Source organism: Gadus chalcogrammus, chromosome 5, assembly GCF_026213295.1.
Source record: "Gadus chalcogrammus isolate NIFS_2021 chromosome 5, NIFS_Gcha_1.0, whole genome shotgun sequence".
NCBI lineage: Eukaryota > Metazoa > Chordata > Actinopteri > Gadiformes > Gadidae > Gadus > Gadus chalcogrammus.
The window spans coordinates 23,549,969-23,575,995 of NC_079416.1; the positions used below are offsets into that span (position 1 = coordinate 23,549,969).

The 26,027-nt window shown below is 52.1% G+C and overlaps 1 protein-coding gene across 1 annotated transcript in view; it reads left to right on the plus strand.

The window, feature by feature from the left end:
* stard9 (StAR-related lipid transfer (START) domain containing 9) overlaps positions 1–26,027 on the plus strand; it is a 49,831-nt gene that overhangs the window by 19,110 nt on the left and 4,694 nt on the right. Inside the window, exons 6-27 of the mRNA XM_056589819.1 lie at positions 1–11; positions 573–685; positions 3,476–3,618; positions 4,718–4,785; positions 5,006–5,103; positions 5,313–5,525; positions 6,699–6,796; positions 8,069–8,146; positions 8,312–8,389; positions 8,947–9,126; positions 10,908–10,959; positions 11,695–11,817; positions 12,157–12,236; positions 12,779–12,831; positions 13,751–13,944; positions 14,244–14,745; positions 14,871–21,728; positions 22,136–22,381; positions 22,824–23,034; positions 24,494–24,640; positions 24,953–25,052; positions 25,579–25,733. The exon at positions 1–11 is cut by the window's left edge and continues 51 nt beyond it. Coding sequence (XP_056445794.1) covers positions 1–11; positions 573–685; positions 3,476–3,618; positions 4,718–4,785; positions 5,006–5,103; positions 5,313–5,525; positions 6,699–6,796; positions 8,069–8,146; positions 8,312–8,389; positions 8,947–9,126; positions 10,908–10,959; positions 11,695–11,817; positions 12,157–12,236; positions 12,779–12,831; positions 13,751–13,944; positions 14,244–14,745; positions 14,871–21,728; positions 22,136–22,381; positions 22,824–23,034; positions 24,494–24,640; positions 24,953–25,052; positions 25,579–25,733 — 9,801 coding nt within the window. The remainder of the gene's footprint in view (positions 12–572; positions 686–3,475; positions 3,619–4,717; positions 4,786–5,005; positions 5,104–5,312; positions 5,526–6,698; positions 6,797–8,068; positions 8,147–8,311; positions 8,390–8,946; positions 9,127–10,907; positions 10,960–11,694; positions 11,818–12,156; positions 12,237–12,778; positions 12,832–13,750; positions 13,945–14,243; positions 14,746–14,870; positions 21,729–22,135; positions 22,382–22,823; positions 23,035–24,493; positions 24,641–24,952; positions 25,053–25,578; positions 25,734–26,027) is intronic.

Genomic DNA, 26,027 nt, shown 5'->3' on the forward strand with positions numbered 1-26,027 from the left:
GTGGAGATCAGGTAGGGGCGCCCTGGTGCTGATGGGTTTGTGTTGAGGTGGCGACGGACATCTTAGGCCATCTCGGCACTATGTCGGTGGGTCGCAACAATCCAGTTTTTGCCTAGAAAGGCGTTTCCCCGGCGACGGTACAACACCAGCCGGATGTACTTTGGACGGCTCCTTTGGGAATACGTTTTTTTCTGAACAAAAACAATTCCACTTATGTGGACGGACCCAATGGATAGAAAGCATGTGTTTCTAAACGTATCTGCAGTAGTGTGATAATGACCTTAGAGAAACCGCTTCCTTGATACAACAAAATCATGGAAGTCTCTGAATTGGGAAGAAACTCATCAATAATCGCAGTGAGTGTTAGTTAGCTAAAGAGTTGTTCTCCCTCCCTCCCACCCTCCTCCCCCTCCCTCCCTCCTCATCCCCCCCTCCCTCCCTCCTCCCCCTCCCTCCCTCCTCCTCTCCCTCCCTCCCTCCCTCCCTCCTCCTCCACCCTCCCTCCCCCTCCCCCCCTCCCTCCCCCTCCCTCCTCCTCCCCCTCCCTCCCCCTTCCTCCCTCCCTCTCTCAGCTTCCTGGAGATCTACAACGAGCGCGTGCGGGACCTTCTGAAGCTGGGGGGGCAGAAGAAGAGGGAGACCCTGAGGGTCCGAGAGCACCCAGAGAAGGGCCCCTACGTCCAGGGTGAGGATCAGTCCACCCCTACCCCCCTCCCGGCCCTCTGGGCCCCCCCCGGCCCTCTTGGGGCCCCCCCTGGCCCTCTAGGGGCCCGGCCCCCCTGTTGGAGCTATAAAGAACACACACAACACATTACTCATGCTCACATGCTTTCACTTCAATTACAATAACGATTAGGGCATTTAGCAGACGCTTTTATCCAAGGCGACTTACATCGGTTAATACACACGTTGACACGCCGACGGCAGAGTCAACCATGCAAGGCGACAGCCAGCTGTCAGGAGCAGTTAGGGTTAAGTGTCTTGCTCAGGGACACGTCGACACTCAGCTAGGAGGATCGAACCAGCAACCTTTCGGTGACAAGACAACTGCTCTTCCTCATGAGCGCGGCCGATATTTCTGGCCAATACAGGCCACCGAAGTTTGTACCCCTTCTAAGATATTCTTTCAGCTGAGTAACCCCTTCACTGATACAAAGCATTTCTGGGATAAAATAAAATAAGTATAAATAATGTATGTGCGGTCTATTTGGCTGTGTAAACATGGACATTAAAAATCAACCTATCGTCCATTTTCTCGATTTTCTATTGTCTAGCTTTCAGAATTGAAACTTGCTCAGGGTAGAAAAAAGATTGAGTTAGCTATTTTATATCCCCTTTGAGAACCACCCCAAGGCAGTTTGTTCTGCAGCATAGACCTCGAGGTGATAGTAAAACAACAACAATACCAACAGTGACAATAAAAAACGATTCATAGCCAACGGACCACAACCAGACATTGAAATATAAAAGGCAGAGTGTGTCAGATCGAATTCAGTGAGGCTGCCGATTGAAACAACGGATGGGAAACTACGGTGGCCTTTACCGGCCAGAAACATGTCATTGTCTACGACAGCGTTGAGAAGCCAAGTTTTTTGGTCGATAAATACTTTGTCTTTAGCTTGCGAAACAATAGCTCATAGCTTGCAACTGAGACAGCAATTACTCTGGCTTATAAGGGAGCAGCCATCGTCCACAAAATTATTAATGAGACCATTTCCTGCCGGGACAAAGGAACGTCTAGACCTGTGTCTGGTTTGACAACCGAGAAAATGACCTAAAACATATTCAGTATACTTCATACATGGTCCTCAGTTTAATGCTGGAGTGTTCTGAGTTGAATGCTGTGTCCCGGGGTATTGATTGAGGTTTCTAGGTCAGCGTGGTGTTCGCACTTCCCCAGACCATGTTCGTAGTCCAAACTCTTAATAACATCCAGAACTGGCTCTCCTGCTGATGACCCAACACCCTCCTCAGATGTTGCTCCTTCTCACTCATGATTAGTTTTCTTTTCATTCTTCTCCCTCTCTCCCCCTCCCTCTCTCTCTCTCTTTTTCATTTCTCGTCTGGATTTAAAGAGACCGACATCCAGTCATTGTATTTATAATGGGAAAAATATCCCTGTCAACCAGAGGAAGTGAGGTCACTTCCTCGTCATTCCAAGGAGCACGCTCTGCCGCGCGCACACACACACACACACACACACACACACACACACACACACACACACACACACACACACACACACACACACACACACACACACACACACACACACACACACACACACACACACACACACAAACAAGCACGCACACTCATACACACATATCGCGTCTCCATATTCAGTGCTATCTCTTTCCTTCTCCTCCTCTTCATCTCCTCCTTCTTCTCCTTGTCCTATCCTCCTCATCCTTTCCCTTCTCCCATTTCTTCGTCTCCCCCTTTCTCTACTTTTTCCTCCCATCCTCCTCTTTTTCCTCCCCCTTTCTCCTTTTTCTTCTCCTCCGTCTCCCTCTTGCTCTCTTTTTCTTTTCGTCATCTCCTCCTCTACACTCCTCCTCTCCTCCTCCTTGTCCTTCTTCTTCGTCATCTCCTCCTTCTCCCTCTTCTTTGTCCTCTCCTCCTCATCTTCCGTTCTTCTCCTCATGACCTAATGGACGACTGTGCAAACAGACATATTTGACCGCCTGCTTTACTTTGAAGTTCTTTCCATAAATGTCTGAGTCATGTTGGACTCTGATTGGATGAGTCGTCAACAGGCCGCGTGTGTGTTTAGTGGTTAGAGAGAGAGAGAGAGAGAGAGAGAGAGAGAGAGAGAGAGAGTCAGAGAGAGAGAGAGAGAGAGAGAGAGAGAGAGAGAGAGAGAGAGTCAGAGAGAGAGAGAGAGAGAGAGAGAGAGAGAGAGAGAGAGAGAGAGAGAGAGAGAGAGAGAGAGAGAGAGAGAGAGAGAGAGAGAGAGAGAGAGAGAGAGAGAGAGAGAGGCACCCGCATGACGGATCAATTCATTTGATTCAGCCCCCCAAAAATGTGTGTTTTCTAAGCGTTGTGTTTCTTTGTCCGTCCGTCTCACTGGAACATGTCTCACCTCGGACCACCGGACAGACTTCCACCACTCGGTTGCTCGTTAATGACTCTGTTCTTTCATCCTGCCTCTATTTTCTGAAAGAGACACATGCTTCTAATTCAAGGCAATCATGGCCTAAACTTATTCTATAACATCTTTCACATCAGTCATTTGGGGTTCAATTAAATCTGTTTTGTTTGGTAAACCTTTTCCCTTCCAAACGTGCGTTTAGAATATGCGTGCAAAAGCAGATGTCTAACCATTGAGTTATATACTTTGTTCTAACGGTTGCTTTGTTGTTCATTTAATGATTATTAATCAACAACCCAATCCTACCTGATGTTCCCTGGCCCTCCTCACGTGAGCTCCTCCTCTTCCTCTAGCTTCATGTCCTCCCTCTCCCCCCCCCAGACCTCTCTCAACACGTGGTCACTGACTACAAGCAAGCGTTGGACCTGCTGGAGGAGGGCGTGGCCAACCGCATCACCGCGGCAACGCACAACCACGAGGCCAGCAGCAGATCGCACGCCATCTTCACCATCCAGTACACCCAGGTCTCCGCCCCGTCTCTCTCCTCACGCGTCTCAGAGCTCTGTAATGTGGGGCTCTATCCATCACTAGAGCTCTGTAATGTGGGCTCTATCCATCACTAGAGCTCTGTAATGTGGGCTCTATCCACCAGAGCTCTGTAATGTGGGCTCTATCTATCAGTAGAGCTCTGTAATGTGGGCTCTATCCATCAGAGCTCTGTAATGTGGGCTCTATCTATCAGTAGAGCTCTGTACTGTGGGCTCTATCTATCAGTAGAGCTCTGTAATGTGGGCTCTATCTATCAGAGCTCTGTAATGTGGGCTCTATCCAACCGAGCTCTGTAATGTGGGCTCTATCCATCAGTAGAGCTGTGTAATATGGGCTCTATCTATTAGAGCTCTGTAATGTGGGCTCTATCCATCAGTAGAGCTCTGTTATGTGGGGCTCTATCTATCAGTAGAGCTCTGTAATGTGGGCTCTATCCACCAGTAGAGCTCTGTAATGTGGGCTCTATCTATCAGAGCTCTGTAATGTGAGCTCTATCTATCAGTAGAGCTCTGTAATGTGGGCTCTATCTATCAGAGCTCTGTAATGTGAGCTCTATCTATCAGTAGAGCGCTGTAATGTGGGCTCTATCTATCAGAGCTCAGTAATGTGGGCTCTATCTATCAGTAGAGCTCTGTAATGTGGGCTCTATCTATCAGTAGAGCTCTGTAATGTGAGCTCTATCTATCAGTAGAGCTCTGTAATGTGGGGCTCTATCTATCAGTAGAGCTCTGTAATGTGGGCTCTATCCATCAGTAGAGCTCTGTAATGTGGGGCTCTATCAATCAGTAGAGCTCTGTTATGTGGGGCTCTATCTATCAGTAGAGCTCTGTAATGTGGGCTCTATCCATCAGTAGAGCTCTGTAATGTGGGCTCTATCCATCCTTAAGAGCTCCTACCTATGTATAAGTAAAAATCGTCTTGGACTTGCCTTCTATTAAAGCTGGATGCCTAACCAAAGAGCACTTCAGAGAGATTCCAGTTTACACCAGAAAAATCACTTTCAATGCTTTCAAACTGATGAATTCTGCTCAGTCGGTTTGTTCAACTCGTTCCAATTCTTGGTTGTTTCCGCAGGCTATTCTGGAGAACAATCTTCCCTCGGAGATCGTCAGCAAGATTAACCTGGTGGACCTGGCTGGGAGGTGAGTGAGCTGTGTTTGTTCACATTGTTTCCAGTGCGAGGTGTCAAAGTGTATCCAAACCCGTGAGGATTAGACTAGGACTTGATTGACGAAGGCGCCCCCTAGTGGAAGCCATTTTACAAACGTTTTTTGAGATTCGCTTACAGATCCAACTATCGACATGTTAAGTGTTTTAGTTGACCAGGTTAAGACTGCTGTGTGTGTGGTGTGTGTGTTCCAGCGAGCGGGCCGACCCACACTACTGCAGGGACAGACTGACGGAGGGCTCCAGCATCAACAAGTCTCTGGTCACCCTGGGCATCGTCATCTCGGCTCTCGGTAAACACACACCTCCTCCCTGCTAAACAACACGCCTTTCTGTGAATACACAAATCAAATCTGCAGATTGTTCCAGGAGATGACGTGATCGGCCCAAAGGTTATTTGGTCTTTTTTGTGTTTAGCGATCGGTTTGTGTTTGAGATCGACATGCATGGGTAACCTGCTTCACATAATGCCCCCCCCCCACACACACACACACCCCTACAGCCCAGAACTCCCAGATGTCCAACAGCTGCCAGAGTATCAACAGCATGGCCAGCGAGGGGGAGGGCAGCCTGGGGGGAAGCCTCAACCTCTCCAGCTCTGGGAGGGGGGGAGGAGGAGGACGAAGACACTGCTTCATCCCCTACCGAGACTCGGTCCTCACTTGGCTTCTGAAAGACAGTCTGGGAGGGAACTCCAAGACCATCATGATCGCCAGTGAGTCCGTTCTCCAGTGTGTCCCCGTTGACGTGACTCGATACTACAGGACAAGGTGCTGTGTTTCAGGAAAATGATACAGAGGCATGTTTCTGTATATTCACTCTTCTCAAGTGAATTAAGAGTGATAGTAAGGGCATCTTGATCAAGGGCGTCTAAAGACAAGGGTGTAATGGCGAGGGTGAGGGCGAAGCTGCAAGGTTTTGGGCTCCGGGGCAATCGGGTCCCCGATTGCCCCGGAGCCCAAAACCTTGCAGCTGGGAGTCTAACATTACGCCCTCGCCATTACACGATCATTACCCCCTATTTAAGTTCAAATAAAGTTACAGCAGAAATGCGGATTAGCAATGCAAAGAACGTTGGTCCCTGCTCAGGGCGATTGGGACCATTAGTGTGGTGGGGGGGCCAGGGGTGGCAGACTAATGGGGGCGGGGGCGTTGATTTGTAATTGACGGCAGCTGGCAGTGGTTACCCTGACTGTGTGCTTCCTTTACGTTACATTCCTCTGAGGCGCAGCGCAGCAGGCAGCCAGACGCAGGGAACAGGAAAACGCCAGCCATGCAGTTTAGCCGCGTTCAAACTGTTCAGTGGCTCAAGTCAAATTAGAATATCTAAACTGTGTTTTTACACGATTAACGTCTTGATTTTATTACTTTTACCTTTAGGTTTGTTAGTGTAGCAAAATGTGTATGAATTTGGAGAAAATGGATGCATACATTTAGTGTTCCGTCAACCTAGCGATTGTTAGTGCTTGGCACTTGGTTCTATGAACATCCTTACTGTACCGACAGCGATATATTGTTGTTTCTCTTTCTTATGACAAATGTACTCGGTCGGTTTGGATAAAAGCGTCACATTTACATTCAGGGCTAAACTCCCTGAATGTAAATGTAACGTAAACTTCCATTTACCAAACAGTGACAACTGTGCTGTTCTAACTGCCGACTTCAGAGTATGATATAACATAGCATTAAGCTGCGTTCCAGGGACACTTTTTAGCCCTTAAGTTGCGAGCTGTAACTGGGAGTACATCGGTCTGGTACGAGTTCACGGGTAGTAAGTTGCAGGTTTGACTGCCGTTCCAGGGCACTTTCACGGGTAGAAGGTTGTAAAAACACGGGTTACGGGCTGCCTGGAACGCACCATAAGCATGTTTGTCTTGTCATCATACAGCCGTATCGCCGTCGGGAAGCAGCTACAACGAGACGCTTAGCACGCTACGCTACGCAGCGCACGCCAAGAACATCGTCAACAAACCGCGAGTTAACGAGGTCGGCCTCCAGAGAGCCTCAACTCTCTCCTTTGTGTTTGTTTGTTCACAAGGTCTTATGTTTAACTGTCTACACGGTTGTGTGTTTACCTGTCTACAAGGCTGCTGCTGTAGGAGCTTAGTGTTTATTGACCACAAATACAGTCTGTGTGATGATTAAAGCTGATAGTGTAATAATTGACCGAATTAACTTTATATAATTGCATTGATTGTAATATAACTTCTACTGCTTCACTACAGTAGAATAACAATAACAATAATAATGTCTTGGTAATTAAATCCAATTATTTATTTGATTATCCATTGCTGACTCAGCAGCAGATGTTTTTCTGGACGTTGCATATGACTGAGTGAGTGACTAGGTCAGGTGGGGTCGGGTCAGAACCCACTGGGCACTGGTCACTGTGTTCTGGGAGGTCACTGTGTTCTGGGAGGTCACTGTGTTCTGGGAGGACACTGTGTTCTGGGGTCACTGTCTTCTGGGGTCACTGTGTTCTGGGGTCACTGTCTTCTGGGGTCACTGTGTTCTGGGTGGTCACTGTGTTCTGGGGTCACTGTGTTCTGGGGTCACTGTGTTCTGGGAGGTGGGTTCGGGGCAGACGGGTCACTGTACTCTGTTGTCAGGGGTCGGGGGTCAGACTAGTCACTGTGTTCTTGGGTCGGGGGTCAGAAGGGTCACTGTGTTCTTGGGTCAGGGGTTAGAAGGGTCACTGTGTTCTTGGGTCGGGGGTCAGAAGGGTCACTGTGTTCTTGGGTCAGGGGTTAGAAGGGTCACTGTGTTCTTGGGTCGGGGGTCAGAAGGGTCACTGTGTTCTTGGGTCGGGGGTCAGAAGGGTCACTGTGTTCTTGGGTCGGGGGTCAGAAGGGTCACTGTGTTCTTGGGTCAGGGGTTAGAAGGGTCACTGTGTTCTTGGGTCGGGGTTCAGAAGGGTCACTGTGTTCTTGGGTCAGGGGTCAGAAGGGTCACTGTGTTCTTGGGTCAGGGGTCAGAATGGTCACTGTGTTCTTGGGTCAGGGGTCAGAATGGTCACTGTGTTCTTGGGTCAGGGGTCAGACTGGTCACTGTGTTCTTGGGTCAGGGGTCAGAAGGGTCACTGTGTTCTTGGGTCAGGGGTCAGACTGGTCACTGTGTTCTTGGGTCAGGGGTCAGAAGGGTCACTGTGTTCTTGGGTCAGGGGTCAGAAGGGTCACTGTTCTGGGGTCAGGGGTCAGAAGGGTCACTGTGTTCTGGGGTCAGGGGTCAGAAGGGTCACTGTGTTCTGTGTCCCTACAGGACGCCAGTGTCAGGCTGATCAGAGAGCTGCGGCAGGAGGTGGACCGTCTGAAGAGCATGCTGCTCAGCTTCCAGATGGTGAGGTCGCCGTGGAAACAACCAGGACATTAATACAATAGCATCATATCTTTAGGAGTCAGTACTGCAGTCCAATCAGGCTCATTTCTGGTAGAGCTGATGGCAAACACCAATGTGACATCTCTCTCTCTCTCTCTCTCTCTCTCTCTCTCTCTCTCTCTACAGCAGCGTAACCTCAGCCCCTCTCTGAGCGAGGAGCGGGACGGGAACCTATCGGACATGCTGCTCCAGAACGAGCTCAAGGTACCGCTCCTGTCACTGTTGCTATGGCGACGTCTGTCAGCTCCTTCTAGTCTCTTGGATTAAGTTTAAAGATGTCCTCTAAATATTAAAGTTTGTTCGTAGAAGTTGGTTGGTGAATTATAGAGGGCCTATTGTAGTCTCTCGGGCCCCAGGGTTTATGATGCCGTTGGATGACTTGGATAGTTCGAAAAGTATGTAGTGAAAACGTGGTCTTTTTTTATTTATTATTTTTTGTCATTTTTTTATTGTATTTTTTATAAATGAATGAAAGGTGTCGGTGCCCGCGTTCGATAGCTTTAATCGATAGCTCCAAACATAAGGCTTGTGTAGCTGCGGTGCTTTTATTATGTTGTTGATTATAGAGGTTCACGTTTACATATTTCCATAGACGTATTACATATTCTTACATTTTATACTGAGGATGAGCCCACACACACACACACATATACACACACAGACACACTTATAAACAAACGCACACACTCGCTCACTCAGTCACTCACTCACTCACTCACGTCCGACCTCTGACCTCTGACCTCTGACCTGGGCCGTGTCAGGTGGAGCAGCTGACGGAGGACTGGTCCGAGGGGTGGAGGGAGAAGCAGGTGCTGCTGGAGCAGTACGGCGTTGATGTCAACCGCCACCAGGCCGGCCTGCTGGTCCACGCCCTGCAGCCGCACCTCGTCAGCCTGGACCGGGACGTCCTGAGCCCCGGGGTGCTGTTCCACCACCTCAGGGTACGGAACCAGGATAATGATAAGGATCATTAGGATAATGATAATGAGGATAATGATAATGTCTTCCACCACCTCAGGGTACACATGGATAATGAGGATAATAATTGTCATAATGTTGTCTTCCACCAGCTCAGTGATAATGATTGTAAAGATTATGATAATACTGTATTGTATTATATCTTATGTATCAGGGTACTCTGGGAATGTTGTCTTCATAACCTCAAGGTACATAGTGGATGATAATGCCTTCTACCACTTTAGAATGGGAGAACTCACTCAAATAGGACACCAGCTTTACAAGCGAATGAGTAGGAGGATGATATCATTGTTATGATAATGCCTTATATTTATAAGACAAGTCTGTATGTGGACTTGCCCATTGTAGTTCCACAGCCTGTCTTCTATTTCACTTCCTGCTAAGCGTTCAGTCTCCCATCGCTTCAGATCGCCGTAGACCCCGTCCATGTGACGTTATTCGTTGAGTGGACGAACAATTCAATGTGCAGAAGAACCTGTTGTTATTACACAGCCTAGAGGAAGAAGTGACTGAATCTCTCTCTGACTTCCTGTCTCCGGCTTGCTCCCTCCTCCTCCTACTCCTCCTCCTACTCCTCCTCCTCCTCCTCCTCCTCCTACTCCTCATCCTATTGCACGAACGCACACACACACACACACACATGCACGCACGCACGCACACAAAAGTGCACGCACGCACTCAAACACATATACGCAAACACAGGCCTTTATACAATCCACCCACTATGTCTTCCTTTCCTCTGACAGCTGTTTCAACAAGTTTAAAAATGACTCCTCTTTCTCTGCCTCTCCCTCTCCCTCTCCTTCCTACTTCCCTCTCTCCCTCTCCTTCCTACCTTGCTTCCTCTTTGTTCTGCAAACAAACACCAACCTCCTCAAGTGCATTTCTGCCATCTTCTATTTCTTCCGTCTTCTCGTCTTCCAGCAATTTCTCTGCCTGCTCCTTTATTCCTCTCCCACTGTTTTCTTTCCCTTTGTGTTTCCTTTAAATACCTAAAGCGAGGTCGGATCAGAAGCTCTTAGCGGTGAACCCCCCCCCCCCCCCCCCGGGACCCCCGGCGCCGACCTCATTCTGACAATGACAGGCACGCCCGCAGGCCGAGCCATCGCATCACTTCCTGAATGCTAAAGGAAGTGTGCGTTCCCCCGGGGTGCCCGTGGGGTTTCATATAAATAAAAGCTGTTTCATCCATCGAGGCGGGGGGGCGGGGGTGTGTGTGGGGGGAGGGGGGGGGGAGGTCCGCCTCTATCGACGCACCGATAAGTGGATCAGTGAGGGGAGGTTAGCGGTGCGGAGCTGCTGCTCGATGCAGCGACCTGCTTGTTTTAATTGGCTCGGGAGCGTTCCCTGGAGCCCGCCCCCACACTGCTGATGTTACTGTACGCACACGCACGCACGCACGCGCGCACGCACGCACGCACGCACACACAAAGGCAATTGTTGACCTAAATTGGTTTTGTGTTGTGCTTTGGATGATAGACTATATGGGGGGGGGGATCTTGGGTGATCGACTCCCAGCCGAAAGGTCCCGGGTTCGATGCTCACATTCCAATTCCCGGCGTTATAATGATTAATGATTACGTCGTACTATTTTCAGGTGTTTATATATTATACATACATTTCGACTGCTATCTCTATTTAGTTGTGGTCGGAAAATGCCTCAATGCTTTCTTTTCATTTTGTTTGTTTGTTGTCATTACTTTGTCGTTATCCTGACGGCTGTGTTATCATTCCTCCGTCACAGGAAGGAGTGACGCGCATCGGACCCCCCAACCGACCGGAAGACGCCCAGATAGGTAGAACCTCTTTCACCTCCACCTCCACAGCCCGGTGAACCGGGGCGGCGCGTCCGACCTGAACCAGATCCATCCTGTTAAGACGGGGGGGGGGCATATCGTTTTCACAGTCCACTGGAGGTTAACATCACAGGAGCGACCTTCAGACGCATACTGATGAGGTCATCAGTATGCGTTGGCATCAAAGAGCTGCGGCGCACGGCTTGATGCGAACACGCTGCGCTGCGCGCCGCATGCTAATGGCGAAGCTTCGACACGGGGGGGAAGAAGTCCATTAACTGGACTGTTTGTTCATATTCCAAACACAACAGAGCTGCGATAAGCTGCTCATGTGCCCTTGTGAAAATCAAATTCTAAAACGCAAATGTTTTAGGGTTTCAAAGATGATAAGTCGTTTTCTGCAGAAGGGACTAAAAACGTTAAGAGGGGTGTTAGTCTGTTATGCCTGACAGAAGCTTTAGGGTTCAGAGTTGTCGTTGACACATGGCTGTCGAGATCAACTTGACTTTTACAGATTTCCAAGATCAAATGTTGAACAAATCTAGCCGAATCAATTTCAGAACGCTTTGCTACAGCTGTTTCCGAACTGACTGCTCTGCTTGTGTGTGTTGTGTTCACCGTGTGCACGTGTGTGTGTGTGTGGGTGTGTGTGTGTGTGGTTTGAATGCTGTGTGTGTATGTGTGTGTGTGTGTTATGTTGTGTGTGCGTGCATGTGTGTGTGTGTGTGTGTCCAGTGTTGGGCGATGGCAGCTGTGAGATCGTGAACGAAGGGGGTGTGGTGACGCTCCAACCCATGGCGTGCTCCGCCTGCCTCGTCAACGACAGGGAGGTCAGCGACCCCTGCCGGTTGGCCCAGGGTAAGCCCCGCCCCCTGCGGCCCATCCATCACCAAAATAATCTGTTTTTAGACGAAATGTGAAGCCGACCGTAAAATATTCATTTCCATTTTTTTCATTTTAAAAACTGAGACCCGCATAAAAGCGAAGCTCCACCCCAGCCTCCACAGTTGCCACGGTATCATGGAAACACACCTAGCAACCAAGCCTCGGATACAGGGATGCTGTGTCACTGGAGGGCACAACTTGGGATGCTAAGTTTACCATCTCTCTCTCTCTCTCTCTCTCTCTCTCTCTCTCTCTCTCTCTCTCTCTCTCTCTCTCTCTCTCTCTCTCTCTCTCTCTCTCTCTCGTCCCCAGGCGCTGTGATCACTCTGGGCACCCATAGGTTCCGCTTCAACCACCCCGCCGAGGCGGCGGTCCTCAGGGAGAGGAGAAGGGTGAGCCCGGGTCATCAGGGGGCTGGGGGGGGGGGGGGGGGATAACGAGGAGGAGGAGGATGATGATGATGAGGGTCCTGGTGGTGATGCTGATGGGGGATGTGATAATAGTTAGGATGGTTCTGATGAAGATAGTGATGAAGAAGGCTAATGATTTGTGGGGAAGGTGGTCATGGTGGTGATGATGAAGAGGATGATGATGCTGATGATGCTAGAATTGTTAATGGATGATAATGGGGGTGATGAGGAGGCTGATGGTGGGGTAATGAAGGTTTTTGTATTCAATGTCGAGTGTTAATTAGCACTTAAGATTTACCGTCTAATTTATGCACCTCTTAGCGACATGAAAGTGCTTCTAAATAAAATATCCTCTCCGTTAGTGTCTTCATCTATAAATGATCAGCAAATCAATTTGTTTGGGTTGTGAGTCTAGTTCTGGATTCTGATGACGGATGCATGAATGGAATGCTAGTTTAGGGTGACGTTGCGATAGAGGTCAATACTCCTCTGATAACGTGTTTGTATTCTGTGTCTGTGTCCAGGCCATCGGGGATGACGGCTACAGGGAACTCTGTCCCTTCACATCGGGTTCAAGGTACACACCTGGAGAAAACACACACTTCTTTTCTATTTCCTGTACACAGTACATTATTTTTAACGTATTCTATATGTATCAGCAAATCCTTTGAGGTGCGTCTGTGTGTGTGTGTGTGTGTGTGTGTGTGTGTGTGTGTGTGTGTGTGTGTGTGTGTGTGTGTGTGTGTGTGTGTGTGTGTGTGTGTGTGTGTGTGTGTGTGTGTGTGTGTGTGTGTGTGTGTGTGTGTATGTGTGTGCGTGCTGGCCCATGTGTTTGCATGTGTACGTGTTTGCAGTTGATTTCAACTTCCTCTGTCAGCTGTTTACCGGACAGGATGAGGCGGTTGCTAAGTAACCAGCCTAGTTACAGAACTTAACCCAAACAACAGTCCCTTTGACGCCAACTTCTGCATGAACGCTCACTGCGTAGTGAGGAGAGATGTGTTGTGATTCGACATTTCAAAATTTTGTTCGTAAATATTTACTGAGTCTAAAGGCTTGAAAGGAGCTTTGTATTCATTCGTCAGCTACATCTGCATTTCTTTCTTTCTTTCTTTCTTTCTTTCTTTCTTTCTTTCTTTCTTTCTTTCTTTCTTTCTTTTCTTCTTTTTCATTTTCTCTCTCTTTCATTTTCCCTCTTCTTCTCTCTTTTTCTCTTTCTCCCTTCCTCTCTCTCATTCTCTCCCTCTCCCTCATTCTCTCCCCTCTCTCTCTCTCTCTCTCTCTCTCCCTCTCTCTCGCTTTCGCTCTCTCTCGATGTCTCTCTCTCGATGTCTCTCTCTCTCTCTCATCTCCCCCTTCCCTCCCTCTCTCTCATTCTCTCCCCCGTCTCTCTCTCTCATCTCCCCCTTCCCTCCCTCTCTCTCTCTCTCTCTCTCTCCCCCCTCCCTCTCTCTCTCCCTCCCCCCCCCCCCCTCTCTCTCTCTCCCCCCCCGCAGCGCGGGAGGAGCGGACCCTCCGGGCGGGCCGGTCACCGCCCTCTCCCCCAGCGGGGGCTCCTCCGCCAGGCAGCGGGTGGAGGAGCAGCAGGGGTACGTGGAGGCCCTGAGGAAGGAGATCCAGGAGGAGCAGAGGAGGGCGGAGGGGCAGCTGGAGACGGAGCAGGCCCAGCTGACGCAGCAGCACGCCGAAGGTCACACAGACACACTAAAGACACACGCTGCTCAGACCCAACGTGGGGTTGTTTATTTCATATATCTGACCAACACCATCATTGATCAAACATCATTTATTGGATTTCCTATCCTGAGGATAATCATGTCAAACTATATACAGATATCAATGATCAATTATGAACTTTGATGATATAGTATCCGTCCACATTAACCAACGATGGACGGGAGCTTTCCCATCGACCGTGTTGTGAACGAGGAAACGAGCGGATCAATGAAGCAGTGGGTGATCAGGATGCCCTCTGCTCTCCGCCCACAGTCCAGCGGTGGATCCTCCAGGAGTCGCTGCGCCTGCAGTCCGCCGCCCCCTCCCCCAGGGTGACCCAGGAGTCCGGGGTGCAGGCCGACCCCCTGCCAGCCCCCCTCCTGGAGCGACTCTCCAGCGCCCCCCGGGGGTCCGACGACGGCGGCGGCGTCCCGGACCCCCCCCCGCCGCCCCGGCTGCTCCGGGCGATCAAGAGGGTGGTGCAGGAGGAGCTGCTGAGGAACCACGCCCTGCGCCGCGCCGAAGGCCGCGTCCGCCGCAAGAGGCTGCACCTCCAGCTAGAGCGGATCGCCCGCAAGCGCCACCTGCTGGAGGCCAAGCGGGAGCTGCAGAGGCTGGAGCAGGCCCTGCCGCACGGCCCGGGGAGCCCCGGAGACTCCCCGGAGCCGGGCTCCCCCCGGGGGTCTGGGGGACCGCCGTCACGCAACCCTCGCCGCCACTCCTTCTCCGGGGACATCCTGTCGCGACTCTACCCCCAGCAACCCCCCGTCTTCAGGTGAGCAGGGCGTGGCTGGAGTTGTGGCCGATTGGGGTTGGCGTGTTCGGCCGAAACACCATGACGGTGTTACTGTGTTTAGATGTGATCGAACTTTCATTTGTGTTTCATTCCCCGTCCTGCAGCCGCTACCTTAAGAGGAACAGATCCACAGAGCTGCCGGTGGATCCCTCCAGGAGCGGGGATTGCTTTGGCAGGGAGTGGCTTTCGGACGAGTGTCTGCCTCGAGAGAGGACCAGGAGCTGTTCCGCCGGGGCGTCATCGGGACAGAGTCAGGCAGCGAGGAGCAGAGACGGTTCCTCTGAAAACCTCAAACAAAGTGTCAGGGAGTCCCCCCCGGCCCGCAGCTACCAGGAACGCCCAGAGAGGAAACCGCTCCTCACAAACCGGAGCCTGACCTTCAAGACCAATCAGAACCCCCGAGGGAGTCTGAAGTCACCTCAAAGGACTGCCGTACAGCCTATAAGCAATGAGAAGGAAAAGGATCCATCTGTCGAAAACCCCAAAGTCCAGAAGATTGCGTGTGCGGACGTCAGGACTCAAGGAGGCAATAAAGGGCTCGGAACAATCCGGAAGGTTTTCTCTCGATCTGTAGGACCGGGTTTGAAGACAGCACTGTCCAAAGTGTTCAGAAAGCCGCCGCCGCCAGTGGGGAATGGACGAAGGAACCCCAAACCGGTCGGCAGAACGAACAGAATTCACCAGAGGAAGATCAGCAGAGACCGGAGCCTGACAGACGCCGGCATGACGAACAGAAACCAGCACGCTCTTAAAACCACCGTCTCCTGCGAGGAGTTGGACCGAAAGACGTTCCCCGAGGATGGGACACACCGCCGCTGGCGCAGCATGGAGGCCCTGATGAGCAAGACCAGCTCCTGGGTGGAGAGGCTGGGCCTGGCCGGATGGGCGGAGGACGCAGGGGGGGAACGTGACGGAGGGTCGTCGGACTGCGACAGCCTCCTCTCCGTGGACTCCCTGTCCTCAGCGTACGCCACCGCGCTGGTGGAACAACTGAGACATGAGGAGGCTCTGGGGAGCGAGAGCGACAGCGTGGACAGCCAGATGTCCAGAGACTCTTTGGCACCAGAGGGCGGCACCCTGCGCTCTAGGGTGACCAGGGTAGGGGTGCCCTTGCACACACGGCTGACGGACTCCTCCCGTCATCTCCTTAGGCACATCAAGATATCTAACATCGGCACTGCTCCGGGACATGCCTACGGTGAAAGTACTCAGGGAAGAGCAGCAGAGGCCTGTTGGAGACGAAATGGCTGCCTTGACACGAAAGCCAGAGTGGAAACCGGATCCGCAATGGAGGCCGCTGTTCAAAAGCCAAAGGAAGAGCCGGCTGATAGGCGGACCGCCCTCACTGGCAGCCCTCGCTCTCTGAGCAGCCCTCGCTCTCTGAGCAGCTGCAGCCTGAGGGAACCGGATCTTCAGCTGGTCCTAACCGACGGCTGGTCTTCCACCGAGGCGGCCGACAGTCCCGGGGTCTCCGGGGAATGTCCTGCAGCCTGCCGGAAGAATGCCCTGTACCGAGCAGGGGACGTCAACAGCAACGGTAGCAGCAGCCCGAGACTGATCAGCCTAGAACGTTCAGACGCTCAGAGCAAGTTGAGGAGCTGTACTTCCACAGAGTCCTGCAGCTCTGAAGGAGTCCATGTCACCGTGGAGGATCAGAACCTCAAGGCTCCTGCCCAATTGTCAGGCATATATTTTCCAGACACTGAAACACCTCCAGAACCAGGGAATGTTTTAAGGTTAATAGGGGATACTGGGCTTGATGATGATGGCAGAAGACTCACACAACACAATAAGCTATTCGAAAGTGTGCAGAAGATAACAGTAGATGTTCAAACCTATGCATGCCAAGATGGATTACCCACTGCAGAGAGAAGTGAATGTCTTTCATTTGCTAGTAATGAGATTTGCCATATTAACCTGACAAGCCAGCAGCCAATCAAATTCGATCATGCTTTAAAGGGCGTGACCCTGATGGAGACTACCGGTGCGACCAACTCCTCTGAGACGGTTGTCTTCCCCTTCGGTCATCCATCAGAGTCCTATGAACAAACACACCCTGTAGTCCATGACCTCTCCAAGAAGGGTAACGTACCGGTCAATCCCCACGAAACTGAGAAGTCAAACAAGGTGAAGCCATACGAGAACCCCGATACCAAAGACGTCTCCATCCCAGGGGACCAATCACAGCTCGCGCCGGAACCCCCCCGCTCTGAACTTGAGCCTGTTAGATCTCTTAGTAAAAGCTCCAGAAAGAGGAACAAGGAGCTCAAAGGGACGGTGGCCGGGGGCTTGAAGATCCCGAAGAGGAGCGACGAAGGGTCCCCAGAATCGTTCTGTCACACGCAAATCGGCAGGCGGGAAGTCGGTCGGTCCGATGGCTTCAGCGAGAACAGTGACACAGAAGAGAAATCCCCCGACGGGGATGAGGACATTCCCAGCCGCGATTCGGACCGTGCTAACCTGAAGGCCCGGATAGAGTCCCAGCCAACAAGCAGGCAGACACGGAACAAGGCTGACTGGAACCAGACTGACCGGAACAAGGCGTTGCCGGATCAAGGTCCTAAAAGCAACGATACCCGCTCCTCATGGAGTATCTCTGTCGGAGATTCGGAAGGAATCAAAGCAGACAGAAAGAAAGATAAGACGACCGGTTTGGAAAAGCGATTCGGAACGTCGGTCGGTATCGTCGACCGGAAAGGTAAACCGGATGGGAGGAAGCCGGTGCGTCACTGGGACGCCATCTGCAGCGCCATCGATCTCCGCATCGCCGAGGTGGTGAGAGGACACCTCACATCGGCCTCTCTGACGGGCCGGGATAACGCCGGGCAGAGCAGAAGGCACAGCCTGACCGCCCTGCCGCCGCACGGCTCGGCGGAGACCCCCCACTCAGAGGAGACCCCCCACTCAGAGGAGACCCCCTTCGCCCTGCCGCCGCAAGGCCCAGCGGAGACCCCGGTCTCAGAGTGGACCCGGGCCACGGCTCAGCCCCCCCGCGGCGCTGCTGAGTCGACGGGAGGGAGAGGAACGCCGTCGAGAGATGAAGGAGGGGATCGGATGAAAGCGGCGGTCGCCTCTACCGAACGCCGCTCCGTACCACAGGGTGGGGTTCAGCGGGACACGAGGTCGGACACGCAGAACAGAGAAACGGCTTCGGGGAGCGACGACCAGATACATCCGCCTGCCGAAGAAACGGCAGCGACGGAGCGTGCTCCAAACGTCACAGAGACAGCGTCAGACATCCCACTGAATGGTGATGGTTCTCTCTCCGATAAGGCAGAGACAGATCCTTCCAGCTGTGTGCTCCCGGTCCTCCTCCCGTTCCAGGATAGGATTCCCTCCCGACGTGGGCCACGAGCGTCTCTGGAGACGTATCCGCCATTCGCTCTGAGTGACGGAGACAGGGTAACACGGGCAGAAACATGTCATCCTACTCCTGCCCGTCTCAATATTGGCCCCACACAATCCGTCAGACGACAGGCGTGTCCGGCTACCCCGGTCTTGAAACCCGACACCCCACCACCTCAGTACGTCTTCCCTGACATGCTGTGTCTCGGTGAACATTCAGCCTCAGCTCTTACGGATGAAGATGTTGATTCATGCAAACCGAAACCTAATGCAAACCAAACCTCAGAGTTAGAGACAGGTCATCCTTCCAAAGATGGCCCCCATGTTTCTGTTGCCATGACATCGCTCTATGATGGAGGAGTGCACCTGTCTGGGCCACGCCGTCAAAGCAGCAGTGGCTCAGTGAAGTCACCTGGAGACATCCCTGGATATTTGGCTAATGAGAGCAGGGAACTGAAAACGGAGAGAATGCCTGGAAACTGGCACGTTACCAAAAGTGATAAGAGCCTTTCAAACAGCTCTGCTCAGACGTGTGTGGTGAATATGAATTATCACAACAACAATCATGAAATTGCAAAGTGGTTGAACGAGCACTGCATAATTGACAACTGTCTGCAAAACAACACGACAGACATAATGGGGAGAAATACAAATATTACAGAATCCCAGGTTCCATCGACTATCAGCAACAACGATCGTCACACCATCGCTTCTCTGCCACGGAATCCGGCGGGGAACACGTGTGCTGTTGGAGGAGATGTTTCAAAGAGCAACGTGTCCATACAGGGTCCCACCAAGCAGAGGAACCACGCCTCCCAGCACAGGAAGGGGAGGCCTAAGAGATTGAGAAGGTCCAATGCCCTGGTTCACCCAGACTCCTCTTCCTCTTCGGATTCCGCAGTCCGATCCTCGTCAGACGAGGAAGATGAGCCCCCAACCAGGGTGCATCGCAGTCGGCCCGAATCCACGCAGTTAAAGTCTAGTCAGTCAAGGGTCGCTCAAACAGGAGGCAACCAGAGAGCTACTTCTAGAATAAGGTCAGACGGTATTTCCCTAGTGGAGACCCTTTCTACTCAGGATCCAGGTATATACCCGGGACAAGCCAGGGAGCGTTGCCCCAAGGGCCATCTTTCAGCACCTCAACCAATGAGAACCCCAAATAGGGAGAGAACCACGCCCCATCTCAAAGTGAGCCGATCCCATCGCCCCGGAGCACCGCAGGAGTCTCGGATGCATTTTGCCTCCAGTGACATCAACCCCTTCGCTCGCCAGTGGCAGGAAGACTGCTCGCCCCATCAGTGTTACAAGACCCCGGTGTTTGGCAGCGCAGTCGACCTGTCCTCCAAATCTCCACTGTTGAACAGCGCTGAGAAGCGCATGGCGAGATGCTGTAGCGTCGACAACGGCTTAAACAGGCAGAACTCCCCCTTCCACTCCCACCTGAGCACCTTCGCCAACCACAAGGGTCTCTCCAGCACGCTCAGCAGCGGCGAGGACTGGCGCGGGCGAGGAAGGACCGCACCTCACCGCGTCTCAGACGCGTCGTGTCAGCAGTCGTCTGGTCTCGACCACGGCCTCGCCAGCCTCTCGTTGAACAGCGGCTCCTCCTGTCCGAGCGCCAACAGCTCCGGACGCGTGGACGACATCATGCTGCTCTACTCTTCGGAGCGAGAGTCTGGTGTCGACGTGAGCCCAGCTCAAAGACCCAGGAGGTTTGAGGACCACGGCACCCAGACCGAGGGTGGTGTGACCAAGGCCCTCGGGGGCTCTCGAGGGTCCCGGACTACGACCGCCCGGGTTCCCGAACTCGGCAGGAACCAGCGGCACCAGAGGAGCAGAACCCACGTACCGACCACTAGAACCAAAGAGGACATTAGAGATACTCCCACCTGGGCCAGCATGGAGAACATGTCCGCCCATCTCTCCCAGCTGATCCACAGCACCTCGGACCTGCTGGGAGATGTCCAGGGAATGAGGACAGGGGAACCCAGTCCAAGGAGAAAGGTCAACGTTTCGGATTTCACCGGGCCACAGCGTCAGCTTAAAGACCCCATCCGGACCAATACGTCCTTTGATATCGGGATCCAGACTGAAGCAACCTTCACGTCTTTTGTTAAAGACATCCCCCAGCGATGGTCTTCACCTCCAGAGAGGGCCAGACCCCATGAGGTCAACGTGATAGTCACAGTGATCGGTTCTGATGTACTTAGTGTTTCCCATGGGGAGAGATGTCCCGGTGTGGTCATGGAAAAAGCCAGATCGGAGGACAGGAAATGGAGTGGGTCTGACCTGAAGATAGACACGTTGGCTGCAAAAGAAAGCGTGGAGAATCATCTTCTGAATCAGGCCTCACACAGCTTGACCGCTGTGGAGAAACCGACCAAAACCAAAAGTTGTCACACAGCGTCCGCTCGGTCAAGCAACTCGAAGCAAAGCACGGCAGTTACCAAAAGTCGAGGATTCTCTCAAACCGGCCACAGGTTATCAAACCCCACTCCGTCTGTGAATCCCGGGCGGTCTTCGTGCTGCGTGGGACAGACAAGGTACACGGACAGGGCCTCGTCGCCCATTGTCACCCTGGGCTCCAGCAAGAGCACCGAGTCAAACGGGAAACACTCTACACCCTCCCCCGGAAAACACAATGGAAGCATGTTCGTTTGGGACCGAGATGCAATGGACCGATTATTCGGCGATGTTTCCTCAAATAAATCAGTCGAATCAACATCAGTGGAAAGCGTGAGTGGAACGAACTCGAAGGGAGCGGGGATCACTTCAACAGGCCTTCAGTCCCACGTTGATAGAAACGTTAAAAGGAAAATCATCCCAGAGGAAGAGAACAACAACGACCCCATCAGCTCCAACGGCGGCTCTGCGAAAAGCCCCCCCCCGCATCGAACTTCTACTTCCTGTGGCGGCATCACGAGACGGAGCTATCCCTTTCCTGGAGGTCGTCTCGGCGACGCATGCGGTCAGGAGGACACGGATCTCCGTGACGACAGGAGTACCCGGGACGACTCCGTCGGCCGCGGTCGCCACGGGAACGCCGCCTCCTCCTCGTCCAGCGAGGCTCCGACCCCGGAGGACGACGCCGTTTCCACGGCGCCCAGCGAGTCCAACACCGACATCCTCCTCAATGCGAGACCCGTCGCCAGCGTGTCCCCGCCTCCTCCTCCTGCAGCCCCCACCGGCCCCCCCCACCTTGGGGGTCGGCTCCCAGAGGACCTGCCCATGCACAACAAGTTCAGCCACTGGTCGGGCGTCGGCGTCGGCCCCACGTCCGCCTGTCACCCGGACAGACGGACCACTCCCCTGACGGACGCCCAGCAGCAGGGGGGCGTGGCCACCGGCCGCCGGGAGGAGTGGGAGGAGCCGGCGGAGGCGGGGCCGAGGGGGGGGGCGGCGAGGGAGGTGGAGAGGCTGCGGCGTGAGAGGGAGCGCGTCATGGCCTGGGTGCGGGCGGAGGCCGGCCCCCCCCAGCTGACGGTGGAGCTGGCGGAGGCCAGGCTGCACCACGGCCTCGGGGAGACCGACGCCCTGCTGAGGCTGCTGTCGCCTGCGGCCTGGGAGGAGGCGGAGCCAGCGGGGGCCACGCCCACCGGGCAGCAGCGCTACCACAGGTGAGGCGGCGTCCGTACGGCTTCACTTGGAAACCTGTTTGAATATCTGGAACAGATGAATGTGTTGTTAGGTGTTCATGTTATCTCAAACATGAATGATGAAAATATCAAACTTATCCTCAATGGTTTATGAGCATCTATTTAATCTACGTGAATTATATTATTTGCACAAAGATCACCTTTATTAGACTGGAAATGCAGGTGTTACATCAGAAAAAGAATTGCAATTCAAGGCGGATTTACTTTAATATTCCTGAAAATTGCCACTGATCTTTTGATCGATAGATCGAATCCACGTCAAGTCAACATATATTTTTAGCGGCCAAATCATCCTAAACATCCTATCAATTCTTCTCAAGTCTCATCCACGTTGATGTGTATGGTCTCCCTTCCCTGTTCCCTCCCAGACACCGACGCAGCGTGGACGGGCTGAGGCAGGAGAGAGAGGCCAGGCTCCAGGAGAGAGAGGCCAGGCTCCAGAGCTACCGGAGGGCCCACAGCCTGAGTCCCAGCAGGGATGGCTCCCAGGGGGGCGGGGCCTGCTCACAGGGGGGCGGAGCCTGCTCCCAGGGGGGCGTGACCTGCTCTCAGGGGGGCGGGCCTATTACTCATCAAGCACAGCCACTCTGCCCGGAGGTGTCAGACAGCACCAGGTAAGACCATATGGCACACAGCACGCTTATTGGTCGGTTTTCACGAGTCTGTTCTCAAGACTAACACAGTTTAGGATATAAGGAATGCAGCTGTTTAATTTTACATTTTAAATAAAAGGTACTTTTATTTAAAATGTTTTATTTACTTGGGAATTGGATTTGGGTAGCTTACAGTGAGATGAATATTCTATATTATTCTATATTAATTTATATTGATGATCAAATTAAAGAAAGTAAGTATTAAGTATTGTGAATCAAAAAATGTAAGTATATGAAGTTTCTATAGGTCATTAACATAGATTAAAACTATCGATAGGTCAGTAATATTAAATTACATTGAAAGTGTCTAAAGGTCATTAATGCCAACATACATTGAAACCTTCTTTAGGCCAGTATCATCAACACACTGAAGCGCTGTTCCCCCCCCCGCCCCCCCCCTCAGAGCCCAGGTGCCTCTGCCAGGTGAGGGCCGCTACTCCTCGGAGATCCAGCACCTCCTCCGGGACTACGGCCGAGCCCGGGAGGAGGCGCGCGGCGAGCTCTCGCGGGCCCGGCTGCGGCTTCGCCAGCGCACGGAGCTGGAGAGGAGGCGGCCCCGGCTCCAGGGCGCGGCCGCCGGCACCGAGGTGCGCCTGACGGCCGCCGGCACCGAGGTAAGTCTGACGGCCGCCGGCACCGAGGTGCGTCTGACGGCCGCCGGCGTCTCGTTAGCCGGTGTTGATTGCTCGGTCGGTGCAGGTGTGCTCATTGTGGAGTCCTAATTGGGATGCCCGGCCGGCTTCCGTCCCCTAATTGTGTGTCATAACAGAGCACTGATTTCCCCAAATTATAGGGAGGCAGTTTTTCTGAAGTAAACGGGACTTTTTTAATGTGTTCCTTCAATTTGCCTCAACATTGTTTTAGTATTTTTGTGCTGAAGTAAAAACAATTATACTTGTTTATTCCCTCTTTATTTGATTGGGTTTATGCATATTTCAATGCGTGAAATGAAAGACATCAGACGCACTCATTTTACTAGACGATGTGAATATTACAACAATATACAGTAGCGGCCCAGTGTTGCTCAACTGGTAGCACCCTTAACACCACCTAGGGTCAGGGGTTTGAACCCCGCTGGGGCTAAGAATGCTATTCTAAGAGAAGAATGGTATTCTAAGATGTCTGCTGAATGGCAAATGTGTTCGGTTTGGAGATCCACTGTGTGCATGTGTGAGTGCACTGTAATACTTGTGTACTACTGTATTGTGAGTCCCTGTAGCTGTACCATATGTGTACTGCTGTATTGTGAGTCCATGTTGCTGTACTACCTGTGTACTGCTGTATTGTGAGTCCCTGTTGCAGTACTACCTGTGTCCTACTGTATTGTGAGTCCATGGTCCAGTACTACCTGTGTACTGCTGTATTGTGAGTCCATGGTGCAGTACTACCTGTGTACTGCTGTATTGTGAGTCCATGTTGCAGTACTACCTGTGTACTACTGTATTGTGAGTCCCTGTTGCAGTACTACCTGTGTACTACTGTATTGTGAGTCCATGGTGCAGTACTACCTGTGTACTACTGTATTGTGAGTCCCTGTTACAGTACTACCTGTGTACTGCTGTATTTTGAGTCCCTGTTGCAGTACTACCTGTGTACTGCTGTATTGTGAGTCCATGTTGCAGTACTACCTGTGTACTACTGTATTGTGAGTCCCTGTTGCAGTACTACCTGTGTACTGCTGTATTGTGAGTCCATGGTGCAGTACTACCTGTGTACTGCTGTATTGTGAGTCCATGGTGCAGTACTACCTGTGTACTACTGTATTGTGAGTCCATGGTGCAGTACTACCTGTGTACTACTGTATTGTGAGTCCCTGTTGCAGTACTACCTGTGTACTGCTGTATTGTGAGTCCCTGTTGCAGTACTACCTGTGTACTGCTGTATTGTGAGTCCATGGTGCAGTACTACCTGTGTACTGCTGTATTGTGAGTCCATGGTGCAGTACTACCTGTGTACTACTGTATTGTGAGTCCATGGTGCAGTACTACCTGTGTACTACTGTATTGTGAGTCCCTGTTGCAGTACTACCTGTGTACTGCTGTATTGTGAGTCCCTGTTGGGTGTCTTCTGCAGGACGAGGCCCGGTTGTGTCCCGGGACCAGCAGCAGTACCCTGTGCACCGGCTCCAGCCTCAGCCTGTCCTCGGGGCAAACCTCAGGCTACGTCAGCGGACACACGACCCTGCTGCAGGACCCCACCAGACTGCACCCCCCCCCACAGGTCAGTCTGCCCCCCCCCACACAGGTCAGACTGCACCCCCCCTCCCCACAGGTCAGACTGCACCCCCCCCCCCCTTACAGGTCAGACTGCCCCCCCCCCCCCTTACAGGTCAGGGCTGTGAATACGTCCACGTTAAACCTGATGTTCAGCCTTCTGTATTTTATAACGGTTTGGGAGTCATCACTGAGGACGGGTTTGAACTTGGCTGCAGTATAAAGTAACGTCTGTACAACGTACCCGGCGATTAGTGGACCGGTTAAATTAGATCCCCCTTTTGTGATCATTGTTGCTTTTGGTTGTGTTGCTTTACAGGAGCCAGGGGTCCATGACGAGGGGTCGAAGGTCAGGGGTCATCCTCCTCTGTGTGTCTCTCAGGGTTCACGGGGCCAACGATGCTGGCTGTCTACTCAGGGTAGGAAGCTCACCGGATTTATTCATGTGTGGATGTAGAAATACAACAATCCCGAAGAATTATATTTTAATTGTGGTACTTTTTGGCATGCTTGTGAATAATAAAGCCTGATTTAATATCAGCCTCTCTAATACAACTCGAACCATTGACATCGTTCTCCGTGTGAAGTTCGGCCCTGGGCTAGCTCACCATTTAGCGATGCTTTCACCCAGAGAGACATCAGTGGACTCATTAAAGAGCAGGCCTCGCTTAAAGAGCAGCTCTAATGAGAGCCAGCGTCGACGTTGGTTGTAATCTTAGTTAACGTGTCCCCAGGCTGTGTTTATGTTCACACACAAGTCCGTTCAACTGTGAACTAAGCTGTCAACGGCTTCAGCTTTGAAACCATTGTATGCACAATCCATAAATCGGGAAGCTCAGAAAAACGGATTCGGAAATCCCCGATCTCCTGCGTGGGTCGTTCCGCACGCGTCGGGGGGTGGACCCCACTACCTCGGTCTGACCGCCCTGTGTGTCTCGGTACCAGAATCTCCGGGGTCCGGGTTCAAACCCCTCCTCACCTCCTCGCCCTCCACCGCCGGCCAACCCCGCCAGCGATCCAGCTCCTTCGGCTCCGCCTCCTCCATCTCAGCAGCCTATCAGGACGTGGCGTCCGGTCTGCTGAGCCACGCCCTCCAGGAGGTAGAACGGTTTCCCCTCCCCGCCTTCTAGCTACTTCCTGTCCTTCATTGACCGTCGACCGGCTGTCAATCAATCAGATCCAAGAATGACATATTGAACAAAGCGAATAAAATAAGAAACATATTCAATCTCATCTAAATCTCAAAGATTACAATAAGCAAACATCAAACAAAGAAATTATTCCCGATATGTTGTTGAGATTACACTTCTCATCGCACCTAATCTTCATTTTATCAAATTATCTCATTGCCCTATATTATATCAATTAACTATATGTGGAGTATATAAGGCTGT